Raw genomic sequence first — 19,847 nt, forward strand, 5'->3', positions numbered from 1 at the left:
AAAAAACAAACAAACAAACACGCAAGTGAGGAAACGGCCGCCGAAGGGACGTTAAAACAGGAGACACGTAAGCCCAGCGGGAAACGTCTTCCTGGGCGTCAGGAGGATTTGGAGGTGGCTGCGCTTTAGCTAAAACAGATTCAAAGGTTTTAAAGGGGAGGTTCAGGAAGACCTGTCCGCAATTGCTTATCTTCTCCACTCTACGTTGAAGGTTGCAATGTTCTCCCACCTCCCTGGATGGGACGGAGAATGTTTAAACGGAGGGATGTCCAACCTGGGCAGCTTTAAGTCTCGTGGACTTCAACTCCCAGAATTCCCCAGCTACTCATGTATGACTGGATGGGGAATTCTGGGAGCTGAAGTCCACAAGTCTTGAAGTTGACCAGGTTAGACATCCCTGATCTTAATGTTTCAGGTGAGGCTAACGGATACTGACAGCCACCCAGCGCTCTGACACAGATCAGGTAACAGGGAATTTAAGAGGATTAATGAGTAAGGATGATCAGCTCTGATAATCTGCGCTCTGCTAAAAAAAGAATTCATTTCTCATTCAATATTGGTGGAAATGAGGACTAACTATCTAAGCAGGACCACCTTAATTGCGGAGAATATTTTCAAACTAAGGAAAACCAACCTCAATTGACTTTTCTGTTCCTCTTGGTCTTTTAGTGCAGGTAGGACAGGCCCAGACTTAAAATTCATCCGTATAATTAATTGTACAATACGCAGCACTGGATAAAACTCTCAAAAACGATTAAAAAAGGGTAACCACGGTTTAGTTTGGGGGAGATCTACGGAAGATTTATTTAATTCGGTTTCCTATTTTCCTATTTACATTTCACTTTATCACATTCTACTTCGCTACTCTAGGATAACAAGTCACTCGATACAGAAACAGATCCATTATAGTAAAAAATGAAAATTTCCTTATAGAACAGTAGTGCAAGACATTACACTCCTGAAAAAGCCAGCTCGTTTTTTTTTTGTTTTTGTTTTTTAAACACGCTAAAAGTTCGGAAGGTTTGTTCATTTGAATTTAAGGAAGGCAAGAGATGCACTAATATAGGATTCTAAAATTCCGATTAGTCGTCATTTCGTAGTGTTCTGGACTGGACTTAATGCTTTGCTTTCTTTAAAAAAAGAAACAAGACAAGAAATACTGGTGAGAGGCAAGCAGCAGCAGACTTAAACTCCACAAAATTAAGATGAGTGACCTCCCTTGTACAACTCTGACCGGCGATGCCACTCAATAAACTCTGAAGGATATAAGAATAAATCACTGCACCCTTTTAAGATATAGTTAGGTCACCCGTAGCTTTCATGCCATTTAAAATGAAATGGATTAAAAAATGAAAACAAAAACCTCGTGTTACTCAGTGGCTACCATGGATAAAGTGGGAAGCTGGCTAAAGGAGGAGGAGTCGGTAATATGGAAGGGACTGAAAGCCAAGCTATGCCCATCACCGGTGTAGGGGCTAATTGTCCAGGTTTAGGAAAGAGACTGTGGCTGCCAAGTCAGAGTCAGTGGGAACTACTGCGGAGGGCAGAGGACGCTGCCAAGTTGAGTGCAGAAAAACGAGACTTCGAGCTTCGCCCGCGGACCTTCTTCTAGGCGTAAGTCCCGCCGGTGATGAGTAGCTCGTAGGCAGGATCCCGACTCCTTCTGCACAGCACAATGCAGGCACAGAGCATGCCCAGCAGCTACGAGGAAGGAGAGAAGGAGACTGAGTATGGACCGGCACGATTTAAACTAAAAACTGGCTTTTGGGTAAGCTGGCTGGGGACGCAAGCACACAACGTGGGATACAATCAAGATCAGGGGGAGGTACTAATACCACTCTATAAAACCTTAGTAAGACCACGTCCGGTTTTGGTCACCACGCTATAAAAAAATGTTGTTGAGACTCTAGAAAAAGTGCAGAGGAAAGTGCAACCGGGAGGATTCGGGGACTGGAGGATAAAACACACTATGAACAGTTGCAGGAACTGGGCCTGGCTAGTCTAAGTGAAGAGAAGGACCAGGGGAGAGAGGAGAGCGGTCTTCCAATATTTGAGGGGCTGCCCCAGAGAGGAGGAAGGGGTCAAGCTATTTTCCAAAGCACCCAAAGGTGCTTTTTCTTTTTTATACAATTGCTGTAATGCCCTGATATTTGTGCGCTTTGGGTCCAACGCACTATTTACACGGACTTTGAGGGAACGTACGTGAGCTGTGAATCCTGGAAATGACCTCATTTTATGTTTTTACAAGGACGCCATTAGATTTCTTGTGCTCAGAAAGTCGTAAAGCGTCATCAAATATTAGCTGTCCTAGGCGGAACGGCCTTATCTATTTGCGGCTTTTCAAGGGGCGTTTATGCAAGTGGAGAAAATGGTTGTATTTTTAACCCCAGGAGAACAAGCCAGAGGGTTGAATCCTACCTGAATAGCAGCAAACGCCAAGGCAGCCCAGATAACATACATCATGATCTCCTGTAGCTTCTTTACTACCAAGACTTTACATCCCTGAAACGCAAAGGAGTCCATCAGTTGAGGAAACAAATCTTCAAGCTTGTTAATGCTGCATCCTGGAACAGCTGCAATCTCAAAAAACGCTTTGATATCCACGTGATTTATAAAGTTGAACTCTTTATTGTCATTGTACGTATCTACACAGTATACATACAATGAAAATCACGTAACACCCAGAGACCAGACTCAACACCTGCACGCACACACATGACAATCCCCAAACCCCCACCCAAGGTTCCCCGCCCCCTAAAAACACACAAGCATCCACACAACAGACCAAGTAATCCTGTCCAACAGCTCACTGATGGTGGTCCTTAAGTTCATTGTTAAGTGCAATTATAGCTCTGGGATAAGAAGTGTTCGGGAAACACGAGGTCCGAGTTTTAATTGTTCTGTAACTTCTGCCAGAAGGCAACAGTTCATACAGACTGTAAGGAGTCTAAAACGTACATTCTATTGTATTTTTTGTATACATGAAGGCAGTAGCGGCAGTCGTTTCTAACTGTTGTAAATTAAAAAAACATGCAGTGTAATTAATATAAAGGAAAAGACACACACACACAAAAGATAAAGAGGTACTAGTAAAATATAATAAGGCAAAACACTTCCTAATACAATGACAAAAATTAATAGAAAGCAAATGTAATTACTGTCCTCATACACCAACACAGCATATAGGAATTACATTGTGTGTAGTATATTATAAGGGCGGCATGGTGGCCTAGTGGTGAAGATGCTCGCCTCCCACTAGGAAGGTTGGGAGTTCAATCCAAGGTAGTGGCAGATGAAATAAAATATCTGCTGCGGACTCTGCATATAGGCATCAGGAAGGGCATCGGGCTAGTAAATGCTCGTCTCCACTGAGTTGCCCCGAATTAAGGTCATAAAAGGAAGTTTTATTGGCAGTATATTATAAAAGGGCTGGAACAGTAGCAGAATGGGCAACAGTGGAAAAACAGCAATGAATGCTGCCTCTTATAAAGAGCTTATCAAAAAAATATTAAGTCCTCTAAAAGAACGAAGCCCATCAGACCAGAGAGACAGCATGCCCAACCTGGATATGAATGACCACTTGATTTCTAATTAAACCACTGGACCTTAACTAACAGAGCTACAAGCTTGGATGGCATGGGTTATTGTGCGGGATTTGAACGAAGATTTGGACTTGGAGTGGGCTGGTCTCGCACCAAACCCTTAGCCTCCTTCTCAACATCGGCTTGGATCGAAAACCCGGCAAAATGAAGAGAAGTCGCTCACCTCAGAATAAAGGTCCGCAGGGCGAGCCAAGCTTCCCGTGCAATTGCTGATGGTGGCTTTGCAGCAGCTGAGGGGCACGCTGTGGTTTTTTGCCTCTTTGAACCAGGCGGTCAGCTCCCAGTCTGTGTAGTTGTGGATCCCACAGCAGTGCAGCTGCAACAAGAGAATACGCACGCGCAAAATCAAGAAAGCCGTGCGAGGCTTCCAGGCGCAACGCTCGCTGAAGCACGGATCCCCAACCTTTGCAACTTGTTAAGACCTGTAGGACTTCAACTCCCAGAATTCCCTAGCCAGCCCAATAAATAAACACCCCCTCCCCTTCTATGTTTGGGGTGTGTGTGCGTGAGAGAAGGAGGACTGTGCATCTCTTATTTTCAGCCATCATCTAATCCTGCCCAAACTGCGCGTCTTCTCTCTTTTCAAAATGACTCAGGACATTAACCAAGGCTGGTTCCAAACCACACACTGTCACCTCATCTGGTGAAATGTCACGTTTTCTCCCCCAGCAGTGTTCCTACAGAGCCTGTCATTTTCACAGAGGTGAAATCCATCTGAGGAATCCGCACGTGGCACGGCTTGTTTTATCTTCCCCCTGCCCCCCCACAACAGGAGGTTCTCACCAGAGAGCGAGCCTCTTCAGGTAACCTACAAACAAGCCAGACCTTCCTGGTTTTGGGGGGTGGGGGAGGGGTGGGGTAAGAGGAGAGTATACTCTTTAACTCCCTGGCTAGTCATTTGAAAGAGGATTTTTTTAAAAAGGCATTAGAATCAAATGAAACCAAAAATAAGATTAGTAGCAACATCTACACACCTGCATTGCTTCGTTAATAAATGGGATTTATCCTGTACTGATAGTCCTCACTTAGTGTCTACAATTGGGACAGGCTGAGCACCATGGTGGCTAAATGGAAGTCAGGCTTTGCAACCCCATTTCCCGTTGGGTTGCTAAGCGAATCACCTGCGGTCGTAAAGTGAGACACCACGGGGGCTGAGGCTTGGGACTCTACTGACGCTTTCTCCATTAGGAGGCTTGTTCGCAAGCAGGTGAGAAAGCATGCTTAATGGCGACCACGGGATATTGGGACAGCTATACATGCAAGGGCTCATTGCAAAACCGTCACCACCACAAATTCAAACGGTTGTTAAATGAGACAGCAGGGACTACTTGGATCAGCACGTGCAGCATAAGCTGGCTTCCAGCCCTAAAATCTATACCCAATTCTCACTAAGACCGGGCCCTGGCCCGTTCTGTTTCGGCCTGCAGCGGAGAAGAGGAATGAGGTGCAAAGAACCAGCCAAGAAGGGTGAAGCGAAAAGGTCAGGTTTTCCGGAGGGCAGAAAAGGAAGGAAGCAAAGAAACTCCCTTACATCATCTGAGTCTCTGCGGTGTCAACACAAGGTCCTGTGCTGGTGGAAAACAATTTGTGTACAATTTGGCACCAACAGCTGTGTTTGTATTGGCTCTCACCTGCCTCTGCACGTAATCGATCGCCCGACTGGCAGCATCCGGGTTTGTGCCATTGTACGTGTCGTACACTTTCTTGATGCTGTGATTCACTTCGGCCTCCACCTGGTAGAACAAACACAGCTTAACATTTCTCTCTGTTGACAGAAGGAGTCCGCTAAAACCAGCCAGCCGGTCAACCAAACTGACCCGGCGCTTATGCAGAAAGGCTGTATGTGGGGTTGGCTCTGCGGGGCTGCTGGAATGCTATCATTTGTAATTGGTTTGACTCAGCCTTCCAAGGTGGGTAAAATGAGGACCCAGATTGTTGGGTACAAGAGGGTGACTCTGTAAACCGCTTAGAGGGGGCTGGAAAAGCACTGTGAAGCGGTATATAAGTCTAAGGGCTATTGCTATTTGTCTTCTTGAGATCTTCTCACCAAGGTCTGTTTTCTGTCTCCCTCATTTGTCTAGACTAGGGACAAATGAACTGAGCCCCAGGTATTTTCTCCTATCCATGTTGCTAAATTTCTGAAGCTGGTCAAAGTTTCTATGTTTTCAGACACACTTCCAAGCAGCCAAGTTCCCCAGGGTTTATTTCACAGTTTTAACAAACCTTTTCTGCAGGACTTTCAGACCTTTTGAAAAAGGGGAAGGAAAACCCGCCTTTTTAACCCGGGTGTAAAGCATTCAACCGTCCGGTTTACAACATTATTTCACTCTGAGGATTTGGACAACTTTCCCAAGAGGCATGTTGCCTCTTTTGATTTAATCCGGTAACTTCCCACAATTTTGCTTCACAGAAGCACAGCCGGCATCAACCCTTGAATAAAGCAACCAGAGTTTATTACGTAGCTGCACTTCTGAAGAGAGGCTAATTACCTTTGCTCTGTAGATGTAGCCCAGAACCACAACCACCACTTCTGTGATGAAAACCAATAGGAGGATGATCACAAACTGGAAGACAGAAATAAAGCTTGTGTTCACAAGAATAACAAAATATACACATCGCTATTTTGGCTGTTGGGTCTCTTCAAGCGTGGGACAAAAGTAGACAGGCGCTCAGGCTGAACCGTATCTTTCAACTTAAAAATGACACAGGGAGAGCAGGCTGTGAAAAGGAGGACTCGAGGAGACAGGACAGCAGGGTTCCAATATCTCAGGGGCCGCCCCAAAGAAGAGGGAGTCAAGCTATTCTCCAAAGCACCCAAAGGCAGGACAAGAAGCAATGGGTGGAAACTCATCAAGGAGAGAAGCAACTTAGAACTAAGGAGAAATTTCCTGACTGGGAGAACATTTAATCAGTGGAACAACTTGCCTCCAGAAGTTGTAAGTGCTCCTCACTGGAAGTTTTTAAAAAGATGTTGGATAACCGTTTGTCTGAAGTGATGTAGTTTCCTGCTTGAGCAGAGGGTTGGACTAGAAGACCTCCAAGGTCCCTTCCAACTGTTCTATTCTGTTCTGTTCTGTTCTATTCTAAATTCAATTCAATTCAAAATTCTATTCTATTCTAAATTCTATTCTATTCTATTCTAAATTCTATTCTATTCTATTCTATTCTATTCTATTCTATTCTATTCTATTCTATTCTATTCTATTCTATTCTATTCCTATTTCTATTTCTATTCTATTCCCTTCCCTAGGAAGCCGACGGGATGGGGAATAAGAACCAGGGAGTTTATCAGGCTGCTTTTACTGATCAGGAAACCAGCGTGACAACGTAAGAAGCTAAGCTGCTCACCGTGTTCCTAATCATCAACCGCCTACCCAATTCCTCGCATGTTCTTATTTCTGTGACTTTAACACAGGGGGTCCGCAAACGTGACAACTTTTAAGACTTATGGAAGTCCACAAATCTTAAAGCTGCCAAGTTTGGGAACCACTGCTTTAACACGAAGGAACCTCTGTCTACAAACCTCTTTTATAGGACCCGGTTCTTAAGGTATTTGGAATTAATATATTAATTATTAATATATTAATGTATTAATCATCTGAAGAACTGATAAAAAACAGCTTTGCTTCTTATCTTGCTGCTAAAGATTTTTTTTTTTAAAAAAAGGGGGCTGTTTTATTATTCATATCACAAGGACAACATAAAAGGTTGACTAACTTGGTGGGGGGGGAAGGGAAGAACAGCGCAGGGCTGCCTACATTAATCTATAATGGCTTTCTAGCATTTCACACAGAGGTATTTTTCACCCCCTTGAATAAGAGATACCGGAGTGGAATCCAATACGCCTTGCAGACAAGGCTGATGCTTTGCCCATTAAAAATAAGGTCCTTGGTGTCAGATGCATCGTTCTGCTGCTTTAACCAAGTTACAGTCAGCTGACGGAGCTGACGTGGTGTATTTCACACAGGCCAGGCAAAAATCATACCAAGTCAGCGGAGGTCCAGAAAATACGGCCCATCAAACAGGAAACTGCCTTCCCCGTTATTAAACTTACCGTGGCGAGGCCACAGCGGCTCTCCCGGATTGTGGCGCAGCAGCCAATCAGACCGATGATAAATAAAAGGGTCCCCACCGCTATGATGACCACTGCAGGGATGAGCGTATAAACATCTTCAAAGAAGTGGTCGTAGTCGTCGTAGGTGATGAAGACGTAAGCCCCCACGTAGCACAGGATGCCTGCAGCAGCCTAGAAAACAAAGCGTAAGAAAAATAAGAGCCACTTCTTTATTGGCCAAGTGTGATTGGACACACGAGGAATTTGTCTTTGGTGCAAATGCTCTCAGCGCATATAAAAAAAATACATTCATCAACTGTGACCTACTGTTTGAATTTGCATGAAGAGGCCATGAACAGATGGTCCTACATTCCATTTTTTCATTCCATATTAATGAAAATAAGGGTACACAAGCTAAACGGTTACTACGCTAACTGCTGGGAAGTAACTTTCCACACCAAGGAAAAACATCAATTGGCTCCCTTTGTCTTTTACTGCAGTTAGGACAGGAATAGACTTAAAATTCATGTCACTAATTTCAAAGTATGTCTGGAAGGAAACCACCTGGGAAAAGAATCAAAAGCACATCAGGATCTATCTGTAGAAAACCATATTAAAGCATTTCCCTAGTTGGTAGAGAACTTTCAAGATTAGGAGTTAAATCACCCCACCAACTTTGCCCAAATGCTTATCAACAATCAGGTAGACCTGTATAAACTTGCATGTATATAGTTCCAGAATCAGATCCTGGATTAGGTTGGGAAAAATCTGCCAGTTGAGCCTTAGATCTGTTGCCAATGACTCCAGATGTTATTCAGATGGAGGAAGCCGTGCTCCAACTTAGGCTGTGCTCATACATGTTGTGCCACAACTTAATTATCATTTATTGAATAAATCAACAGTGAGTGGCACAAATCATCCACAACCACTCTTTACGAGCTACAATCGCTAAGTTCACACAACGCAGTACAGTAAGCCAAGCCGGTGCATTCTTGTGTGAGTCAACTAAGGTGCGGCAGCTTCCGATGTGTGGTGGCTAAGCGAGGATCAAAGATTAACTCAGCAATGATTCATTGGTTGTGAATCAGTTGTTGAGATTCTTAATCTCTCTTTTTTTATTAACAGTATCATGACAATGCCATCAATGGAATGAATGGACCCATTCCCACGAGGACAAATTAGTACAGCCAATGGTTTTTCTATAGAGTCAACCAACAAATTCAAATTTTTAGAGTGCAGCGTTTTAAGGTCTTTGGGAGGGGAGAACCAGCGAAGAGATGGGGAATACTATAGTTATTAACAGTTGCCTAGCAATGGAGCACAAAAATAGTTAATGATCTCATCTCCCTGATCATTAGAGATGCTGGTTGGTGAGGAAAAGAAAACCCTAGGAAGATTCTGGAGCAGTCTCCTCTCTTCCTTCTGTAGTTTAATGACCTATCTGTATTTTCTTTTTTCTTTTACTATCACAGAGAACGTCTCCCTTAGATTATCAAGTCCTAATTTATTAGAATTCCTTAGAAGAAAAACAAGCAATTCATTGTGTAACATTATATAAATGATGTTCATTTAACAAAACGTTCTCTGTTTAACATCAGGTCAACCGAAAAAGACCTAGAATCTATGACTTTGCATGGATGCGGTACTCTAATCAGAGAATCTTTCATTTGTTTCTAACAAATGCATACAGATTTGTTTGCCTATTTTACAGCCCGGGCATAACGCGTCCTACTCATGACCTCTCCTATTTCTGTGTCTCTGAGCTACTTGAAGGGTGTTATCTGAAAATAAAAAATAAAACGTTCCCGAAGATGAATTCTTCTGGAGATGACCAAAGGCCTAGCCAGGTCAATATTTGGTTTTCCTTACATGGCTGACCAATTTCTGGAAAACCAACAGACAAAACAGTCTTTCTCGGCAACTGGCATTGCAAAAGGCAACCGTTTTTGAACATTTTGGACTGGAAAAGAGGGCTGAAATGTCAGAACAGTTATCAGTGACCAAGGTATTTCTCTGAAGAAAGGCCCGCTTGTTAACGGCCAAGATAAAGTGCCCCAGTGCATGGCAGGAGACGTGAAGCAAAAGAAAGGTATGCAGTGAAGAGTGAAGAGAGAGAAGGCCTTGACAATGCCCTTATTCTCTGCTAGGCTCCATCACGTGGCTTTGTAATCTGAGCGCTGAATCTTCAGCACTGCCCGGTCCCTGGATTGTACAAAGGCAACCACCTTCCAAGATGGTTATGCAATTCAAAACGGCCATGAAAAAGGATCTGGAGAAATGCTTAGATTGACACATTTGCGGATGCATTTCAAGCAACTATGGCCCATTGTCCCCAATTAAGGACTCTCCAAAACGGGGTTCAAAGTGCCTTTGGCGAGAACATTAGGAGCGGTTCTCGAGTTTCTAGCTAGTAATAATTCATGGGTTCGCAGCCCAATGAAACCTGTGTATGGATGCAGCCGTAGGCTTTAGTCTCGTGGTGAGTTGAGGTACATACACGTGACAATATTTATACATTTTTCTAGAAAATTAAACCGATGTTCAAATAAAATAAGACCTCAATAAAAATGTTAACAACACAAATAAAATAAGACCTTTAGGCACGCTGATCGATGAAAGCTTCTTTTATGAAACAATAAAATAAAATAAAAATCTTAGGCACACTGACTGATAAAAAGCTAGGAGGCAACATGCTTCTTTCATATTAACACATTTTCTTTTCTTTCTATATATAAAAGCGAAAGACCCCTCACGCATCATCACAAAATCTCCAGAACCATAAAGCCTACAAACTTGAAATCTGGCATCTATGTTCCTCTTGGCTTCTAGGGGCTTACTAAGAGAGGATTTTTCGAAATGACCATCAGAGCATTAGAATTTCCTATATTACAATTATTATTAACGCGCTCTGATGCTAAGGAGTTCTACTCCCCCTCCCTGCCTGGAAAGAAATCTCTTCCAAATGCAAAACACAAGCAGAGGTGAGGAGTTTCAGTTTCAGAGCACCAAGCAGTTTTAGTACAGAACAGCTGAGCTAAGCCACGCCCAGGCTCCTTGCTGTCTGTCTCCTTCTTGCTCATGCAGCAAATACTGCTTCACTTTCCAAACATCCCTCAACTCTTGTCACACACTGACAGGACTCTAGCCAGACGAATACCGATGGATGCTTGCAGGCAGAGGCAGACTTTTTCCCCATTATTTTCCTCCCCAAACACTAAGCCCAACCACGTAGTTTCGTAGCGAAGCACGGGTATCGAGCTAGTTTGTTAATATGAAGAGGACTCCTATTGGATACTATCAAGACAAGTGAGTTTTTCCACAGCCGTTGAGCAAGAGACAGCTCCTTCCTAACCCCCTAAAAGCAAGACTGGCCCTTTCAGCACCTGATAATTCAACATCATTCCAGGCCCTTGTGACTTACAGCTGCTAACAGGCTGTGCTCCAGTTTCATTCATCTCCTTCTACAACTGTTACATGTTTCTCTATTACTTTTACAGAATTATACATCCAGGCCATCATTACTCAAAAGAATTAAAGATTACCGCAGGGAAGGACTGTACATCTTGCCGCCTCTTAAAAGTCTTAACGATTTATTTTCTGCAGATCCCAGCCCATTTCATTAGATACAAGGGAAAATGAGAAAGAATTTGTACATCTTATTGTTTATTGTTCCTTCATTTCCTTTTTATCACATTTTGCCACAGTGACTTCTATAAATGAAGTGATCTGAATAGTTAGGTTTCCAGTCTTTAGCAATCAATTTCACTATCTCTTAGTCCTCTTATTTCTTCCACTTAGAAGCAGTTAAACTGTAATTGTAATGGCTGAATGATTCTAACATTACTATATTTTCATTCAAAAGCCTAGTTTTCACACATTTTGGCAAGCTATTTTAAAAAATTAGAAGTAATTAAGGTTTAATGCAGCATTTTCTTAAAAAAATAAATTCTTAACTGATATTGGTGATATGTGCCTGCTACTTCAAGCATTTCTGAATTTCCCTGGGAATTATACCATATAATTCACTTCAGGAATACTGGACTAACCTAGAAAAATGCCCCGGTCATTGTTTTTCTAGTAAATAAACTACTCTGTGAAGGAAAATCTATATTATAGGCCACTGTTGGTGCCTATCCTGACAAAAATGTACCATTTAGCACTTTCAGAATGATTTAAGAACATCTAAAAGTACTTTCTGCTCAATGCTTTAGTTCTTAAAGCACAGCGTGCCTAGTTTAAAGTTTTTATAGTATTAAACATTTGTTCAGCAGATGAAATTTCATTTAGCTTATGACAATTCTGTCGAAAACTGCCTTTGTGGTCTAAAAACAAAAACCAATAAAAAAAATCAGAAAAAAATCACACGCGTTTCCACTTAAAGAGTAATTGCTGAATATGCAGTTATTTTTGCAAAGCACACAAATCTTATTCATAAGCCTTACCAAGAAGGCCAAAATTACACAATCATACAGAAGAAATGTTTGGGTGTTTCATCTCAACATTATCCCCATTACGACTGGCTAGGGAATTGTGGAAATTGAAGTCTACAAGCCTTAAAATTGCCAAGGTTAGAGAGCCCTGATTCTAGAGAATGTAGTTCGAGTCTCAAATATGTGTGCTCTGTCACAAACCAGGTTTAATGGCCTTTATCTGAAATAGTTAGAACATAGGCCACCTTACGTTTAAAGGGAAGTTTTTAAAAATCTGTTCAGACTAATCTTACATAAGTGCATCATTAAGAATCAGTGTGATGTAACAGGGAGGACGTTGAATTAGAAGGGCTCACAGTTTCAATCTCCCCTTCAATCATGCAAGATCCTGGCTAACTTTAGACCAGTCACTTTCACTCAGCCCAACCTACAGGGCTGTTACAGGGAAAAGTTGGAGGAAGAGGCGATCTGTAGGTCACCATGAAGTCCTGAAGATAAGATAAGAGACTCAACGAATGAATATGATTAAGAACCTCATGGAGGTAAAAGTAAATTGCCGTCGAAATTCCTTTCCAGTTCTTTTATAGCATTTCAAAAGTGCAATAAAAATATTAGACGACCAATTAGGTCTTTATTTGATATTTAGTTACAGTATCAATAAAAATAAGGGGTCTATCTACGGGAATAATCATTTATCACTGAAAAAGCTGGACACTAGCAACAACTGGTTTTTAAAAACAAAACAAATAAGCATTATTGTTTGTATAGCATTAAGGCACTCTTTCCCCCGTTCTAAGGTCTATTTTTAAAATAGCTGGGAGAATGAATCTGGAATGACAGGAATTAAATTCTAACTCATCAGCTCCAAAAGTCTGCACTGTGTTTACTGTCATGGTTTGGAGCTATGTTCTCGCACGCAATCAGCTCTTGCTGCTCCCAAGTTCATAACACCATGAACTTCCTCTACTATCCAGCTTAGCTGCACTGTTGCTGTACTAACCTGCACGCACTATTTTAATATGCTGTACAAACATGCAGAACATTTCAATTTCAACAGTTATTTTGAAATATCAAGGAACAAACTGAAATTTGACTGGAAGGAACTTGGGTAAGCGGTAGAGGTGGCGGCCATCCTTGAGAAATGTGGCCTGTGCTGGCCTTTCATCCATTCATATTTCTCTGGACTGGGATTAACCACAGAAGTTATCTGTCATTAAGCAACCACCAGCGGGCTCCTGGTGTCCAAACGGATGAAAGAAAAGCTGGAGCAAAGATGGGAGAGGCCCAGATGGATTCACAGAAGGGGATCAGCCTCCCTTGCCCACTTTGATAGCACTGTTTACTATTCAACCTTTTTTTCTCCGCTCCTTATACAGTACAGGGTTTCTCTAAAATGGCAAGGAAATGAGGAAATGAGAATCATACCAATAGTATGGATCACAGCAGAATCTCCAGCATAGTGTAAAGTTCGAATGACATCACTAACTAGGAGAAAATTTACTCTTGTGATCTTAAGGGAACCAAGAAAGAGAAGGGCTTAAAGACGTCCACAGATATCAGAATACACACTGGGAAGGATGCCAAACTCAGATAGGAATGGACAAACTAAAAATATTTTCACACTTTGTTTCCAGCACTGGCTCATACGCAGTCCATCCTTTTAAATAGTTCTCACAGCTGCAGCCAATGAAGGGGATCAAGGCCCTTTCCTCCTCCATAGATCATGCCATTCACATTTCTCCCTTATCCTCTCCTCCCTGTGTGCCCTAGGATGGAGAGGGGATGGGCCTGTGCCCTTCCCCAGCCTCCTCCACAACCTCTGGAGCCACACTTCCACTCCTTGTTGGCTGTTCCTCCGCCTCTCCCTCGGAGTCAGTCTCCAGCAGGGGCAGGACACTAACACATTTTATTAAAAGGCATCACCTTCTGCTATATGCAGCTCACATTATCTCTGTATCTAATGAAGTCCGCTGCAGCTTTTTAAAACTTACACCGTTTAGAATAAAAGGTCCCAAAATCTGCTACCAACTTCTGAATGAAGGGCCCTTGGTGCCCTCTGAGCTTAGTTTTCTGGCAGAGGTTGCATTACCCAAACTAGAAAACACCATCAATTCTCAGATGCTCCAATCTCACCTAGTTTGGGTAATGAAACATCTGCAAGATGACCACCAAGCTCAGAGAGAAACCAAGGTTCCTTCATTTCAACTCTGAGCTACAAATATTCTTCCTTCTTTATTGAGACTTCGGGATTTTCCTTCCCGAATAACAAAGAGCCATTTCGGCTATCAAGACAACCAGCACCCCAAATTCCACGCTGCAGAACTCTATAAATTAAATCTGCCCTGAATGATGGCTGTCTGGCTGCCACAATGAAAGGAGCCCTAGAAGAAAAGGCAGCCTTTTGAGCCTTTCCATTCTATTTCCAAACCCTTTCGTCTCCTTCACTCACACACACACACACACACCCGCCACCCCCCATGCATGCCTGGATCTGTAGAGGCCAGATTAAAGCTGGAGACTGGCTGATCTATTTAAGGATGAACTCATTGCAGGGCTAAGCACCCCTGCAGCCTGACTGAGGCTTTCGGCCCAGTGGGAACCCTGCTCTTAAAAGCCGACATGGATCTTGTATGAGGAGAGGGTAACCCAACCAAGAAAAGAGGTGTTGTCTTTTTTTATTTTTTGTCCTTGGTCCAATTCCCAGATCATATCTTGAGCTCAGCATTTTGGAACTGGCAAATCCTTTGTGATAAATCGAGGTTTGCACATCACACCTTCCTGCTCTCATTTTCTGGGTTCTGTGACTCCCATTCCAGAGACAGCATCCCATCGGTTTTTTTGGGATGGTGGTGGTGGTCACAAACTGGGCAGCAGCCACAGGGTATTAAGTTTGGGGGAATTCCCTGAGTTGCTCATCTTGCTCCCCCCCCCCAGGAGGGGAGGGGGCTCCTTTTTTTTCTTTCTTTATGCTGCCCCCCAACAAGATTCAAAACAGCAATTAAAGGACACAATGATTTATCCATCTGTGACTTTGGAGGTGGGGACAGGCAACCCAGTGCAGTCTTGCCTTCGCCTTCGGGAAAAGGTGCCTAACCCCAAAATAAGATTATTATTTTTTAAATTAAATTTATGTGTCGCCCAACTTGCAATCTGGGCAGCTCTCTCTCTCTCGCTATCCCCGAATGCTGTAAGAGCAGGGACGGCCTGGACCTGCATTTATTTCCTCGGCTTAGAACATGGCTGCAGCCATCCTTTCTCTCTCCTCTATAAACAGGCGGTCATACAAACCCTGCGCGGTTCGCAAACCAGCAAAAATGATACAAACCCAGCAACGTTGAACTAAAAGGAAAAAAAAAAACGAGAGAGAGAGAGAAGAACAACATACTTCCTTATGTCCCACCCAGGGGGATCCAAAGAGGGCATTGAGAAGGGTCCCAAACCCCTTCCTAGGGGGACTCTCAGGGAATCCCCCTCCTCCTCGGGGTTTCATCCGTCCCAGTCCTGAGACCCCTCCCCATTTATTTACTTACTTACTTAAAACCTGGCTACAGACACCCCCCCATTTTAAATAAAGCCAATTCTGTGCAGCTCATATCCGGCACCACCATATAAACCCAGCAACGATGAACTCAAAAAGAAAAAGGAAAAAAAAAAGGCTGGCAGCCCCCCACTTTCCTGAGGCGGGGGGAACCCAGGAGGAATTAAGAAGGGTCAACTCGCCCCCTCCTTTTATGGGACCCTCCTGTCTCTCCCCCCTCTCCCCTTAAAGGGCCTTCTTTATCCCCCTTCTGTCCAGTGTCCCCCCACCCCAGAGGTCGACCCTGGCCCGGTTGACCTGGGTCTCCCACCCCCCCCTTTCGGGTCAGGAAAGAGCGGGGGTCGCCCGACGAGTCCTCCCCGGTCCCAAACCCCTCGGACGGCGGGAAGCCCCCGAGAAAGGGGGGGGGGGGTTTGTTGTTGAAGGGGAAACGAGAGCCCCCCCCCCCCGCTACTTGAGGCGCAGGCTCGAGCGAGGCCTAGTCCCCTCAGAAGGGGGCGAGGGAAGAAAGGAAGGGGTGGGTGGGGCTGGCGGTCTCCCCGGGCCTCCTACCCAGAAAATGAGGTTGAGGAAGACGAGGACGGTCTTGGAAGAGGTGATGCCGCACTGCCCCATGGCCGCCGCCGTCCCGCGGCCTCCCGCCCCGCTCGGGCCGCCTCAGCGCCTCAGCCGCCGCCGTTCTGAAGCTCCACCCCTCTTGCCCAGGACCCGGATGGAGGCGGAGCCGCGTCGGAGGTGGGGGGGGCAGAGACGTAAACTTGGCCGACGGCCGCGTCACGTGACGGAGTCCCCGCTTTACATTTCCCCACGTGATGCGGAGACGCCGCCGGGCCGCGAAGGGCTGTTGGGAATTGTAGTCCGGAGGAATAAGTGGGTCTTGCAAAGCTTAGCATTCCAAGCTGGAATGGGGTTTGAGGTGAATTTTTTTTTGGGGGGGTGGGGTGTCATTCCCTGGGGAGTGTTGCGAAGGGCAGCATCCTTATCTGGGTTGTGTTGTGGAGGAGAGGGCAGCAGTGATTTTTTAAAAAAAATCATTTTAACAACTCTTTCAACCTTGGCCACTTCAATGGATTCCCAACTCCCAGTATTCTTCAACAAGCAGGTTAGGGAATTCTGGGAGGTGGAGTTCACCCCTCCCCTCCTAAGATTGAAAATCTGTTTTGAAATAATAATTTTTCCCTACTCCGCTGCACCGTCTCCGAACGGGGGCTCCCCATCTCACCCTTCTTGCGGCAGAAAATGCAACAACTGTTTTCCTTGGAAAGTGGAAATAAAAATCTGCCCGCTTGCTGCCTATCCAAATCACAAGCCGTCAGGAGACACGGCCCGAACTTACAAACCAGGCTTATTGCCACACCAACCAAGCATAAGATGTCAACTCAGGAATGGTATCTTAGGCAGCAAACCTGGTTAAGTGAAGCTCCTTGGATGAGAAGGGAAAACTTCTCCAAAGAAAAACCAGAACATCCGGTTGCCTCTTGAAAAAAAAGCACCTTTGAGAAAACTTAACAGGTGGTTTCCATGCCCTGGGCAAACTCGGCTTGCGATTTGGTCTGGAAATGTAAACTTGACTACAGACACTCCATGGAACACAAATGGCTGCGATGTAAGGCTCCCAAAAAGAAAGGATGGATTTGATTATACCTAAAGTCATGGTGACAAAATCCTATGTTTTCATGACTCAATTTGTATTCCAATAGCCGTGGATATAAATGACAGCTTTTTTTTATTCAAACTGCCCCTTTTGAAGCTCATGAATGGAATGTTTGGTGTAAAAAAAAAGAATACAGGCTATTTTTATAGTGGTCCTTAGACAGATGCAGAGATTTTGTGAGGGTGCCGCTTGCTGAAACGATCTTTGTGTAATGAAAAGAATACAGCACAAGAGGGGAAATTTTATTTTCGTTAAGAATTTGAGAGAATTCTTGTCTTCAGCCCTATTGGAAAGGGTTGCCTGGAGAAGGCTAGCTCCAAACTGATGTTGCCATCTCAGGAGATGGCAACGATAAACTGGAAAAAGACTATTTCCCCCTCCCCTGCCAAGGTTCACGGCATGGGATGCCAAGATTCCCTTGGTGTTTCATTTTTGTTTGTTTTTTTCAAGGGGCTTGACTGCATCTAAAATATCTTCAAGGGGATAATCCCATTCCTGCACTTGGATGAGATTATTTCCTGAATACAACACAATCTGTTTAAATGTAATGTTGTACAGGAAAAGAAGCTTCGTAGCGGAAAGGAAGAATATATATATTAATATATATATATATATATATATATATATATATGTTTTAAGTTTGGTAATATATATATTAACAACCAGGTCATGTAAATTAACATTTATCATGAAGAGGCAAGGCACAACAGACCTCAGCAGCAGAGATCTGCCAAGTGAAATGTCCTGGGTGGCAAATGGATAAGGTTTTCTGTAAAAAAAAAAAAGGTCCAAGAATTGCTTAAATCTTCTTCTTTGGTATTAAAACAAATTCTAAGATTTTGGATGCAAAGGGGAAAGTAAACAACTCCACCCTATTGGAGCTGATTTAAGATTCTTCAAACCCACTTTCTGATTTGCCACAGAGGTCAAATAGTTGCACGGAAACAGGTTTTTCTGGCTGGTTAGCCCTGTTAACTGGTGTTCAACCTTGCAGTTCCCTCTGGATTTCCATTTAGCTATTGGAACATGCGGGTGTTGAATTGAGAGGGCTCTCTTGCTAGGATGGCTGAACTCAAGTGTCAGGGGGTTAAACAGAACCCTTGCAAATTTCCTGAAACTGCCCCCGCGGTAAAAGTGAAACCAGTGCAATGCTTTATCCCACTTGCAAAACCAGTTCAGCAGGTTACCTGACTGATGGCATCAAAAGCTGCCGAGAGCGCCAGGGGGTACCTGCTACAGCTTACCACCTTCCAAATACAGTCTGGCTTTAGATCTGATTCCCAATCACCCATGGGATTTATAGCATAGTAACCATGGTTTCTTTTATTCAGGAAAATAGGGCTTAACAAAACCAGAGAGAGAACATTTTACCTTCACAGCTTCCATTGGAAATGCATGTTGCTTCCCACAAATTCTGCTTCCAGATTTAACATTTATTCACTGGATAATTTCATCTCTGTTTATTTCAATTTGAATTTCAGGAATCAAAATGATTTATAAACAGGAAAGGTATGTGTGGGGGGCATATAGTGTATAGTCTGTGTTTTAATTACTTCTGACAGATTTGAGCAAGTGATTATAGGATAATCTGATTACTGCGAAGAGGAAGCTGACATTTAAACAAAAAAGGAATAGGATGTACTCTTCTGTCAAGAATGGAGAGGCAGAATTTGAAGTATAGCTTGTATGAAGCAATTCAGACTGCTGTGCATGATGTTGACAAGTTAAAATATAAAAACAGGAAAAGTCTCCTGTTGGGAGTCTTCCCATTAGTTATACCTTTAACTGCTTGACCTACTTTTCTAAGGAAACAAACATATGTTATGAGTCAATACTATAAGATTTAAAGCTTGGATCTTAGGCTGTCTTAATATCATTTACCATATTACAAGCAAACCAGAAGTCAAAGCAGATGCATTCTTTGAAAAATATCTGCTGGGTTATAAGGACCCTGAATTAAATATTTTAAAGAATGGAGGTATTTTCAACTACTGTATACCTATGCCGGAAAAAAAAAGGGTAGTTCTTTCTGTAGGAATGGACCTTCAAAGACTTCAAAGCTGTTTGCAATTTGCAATGTTTCAGTACTCCATCAATGTGTGGAGAAATGGGTAAGGAAGGGCAGGAGGTTGCAGTTAAAAATATAGAACAAAAACCAAACCTCTCAAAGGAAAACAAAACAAATGTCTGCAATAAAGATTTACAACAGAAACAAAGTTAAATTGAGCAAGTTAACAAGGTAGTAACTGGGGAAAGCGTATTTCTATTAAATAAAAGTTCACACCAAAACAGGGGAAGGAAAAGTGTGTTGTGGGGCAGAGATTTTTCCTTCTGTGTCCCCTAGATGGCACCCAGTCAATACATTTGGAAGGACCGTGAATTTTAAAAGCAAAGCAAATTACAACAGCAGCTATATTTCTATGCAGCTAAACACATAAAAGAAATCTTGCCTAACTATGGGTTGGACTATGGTTTGAATGAGTTGCCTTTTCTTTTCAACAGGTAGAAATAGAAAACATGAAAACAACTCATACTAATTGGAGATGAAGTTACAATTACGCCCTCCTGA

At 43.3% G+C, this 19,847-nt stretch overlaps 1 protein-coding gene across 1 annotated transcript; it reads right to left on the minus strand.

The window, feature by feature from the left end:
• Nucleotides 1-774: 774 nt before the first annotated feature.
• Nucleotides 775-16,306, minus strand: TSPAN3 (tetraspanin 3). Its single transcript, XM_026709632.2, has 7 exons — nt 16,177-16,306; nt 7,657-7,848; nt 6,092-6,166; nt 5,234-5,335; nt 3,766-3,918; nt 2,419-2,502; nt 775-1,701 (listed from the first exon to the last, which is right to left on the minus strand). The coding sequence occupies exons 1-7, from the start codon at nt 16,237-16,239 to the stop codon at nt 1,609-1,611; spliced, it is 762 nt and encodes a 253-aa protein (XP_026565417.1). The 5' UTR covers nt 16,240-16,306; the 3' UTR covers nt 775-1,608.
• Nucleotides 16,307-19,847: the final 3,541 nt, after the last annotated feature.

The sequence above is a fragment of the Pseudonaja textilis genome, chromosome 13, assembly GCF_049901715.1.
Source record: "Pseudonaja textilis isolate UNSWEBS1 chromosome 13, rPseTex1.2, whole genome shotgun sequence".
NCBI lineage: Eukaryota > Metazoa > Chordata > Lepidosauria > Squamata > Elapidae > Pseudonaja > Pseudonaja textilis.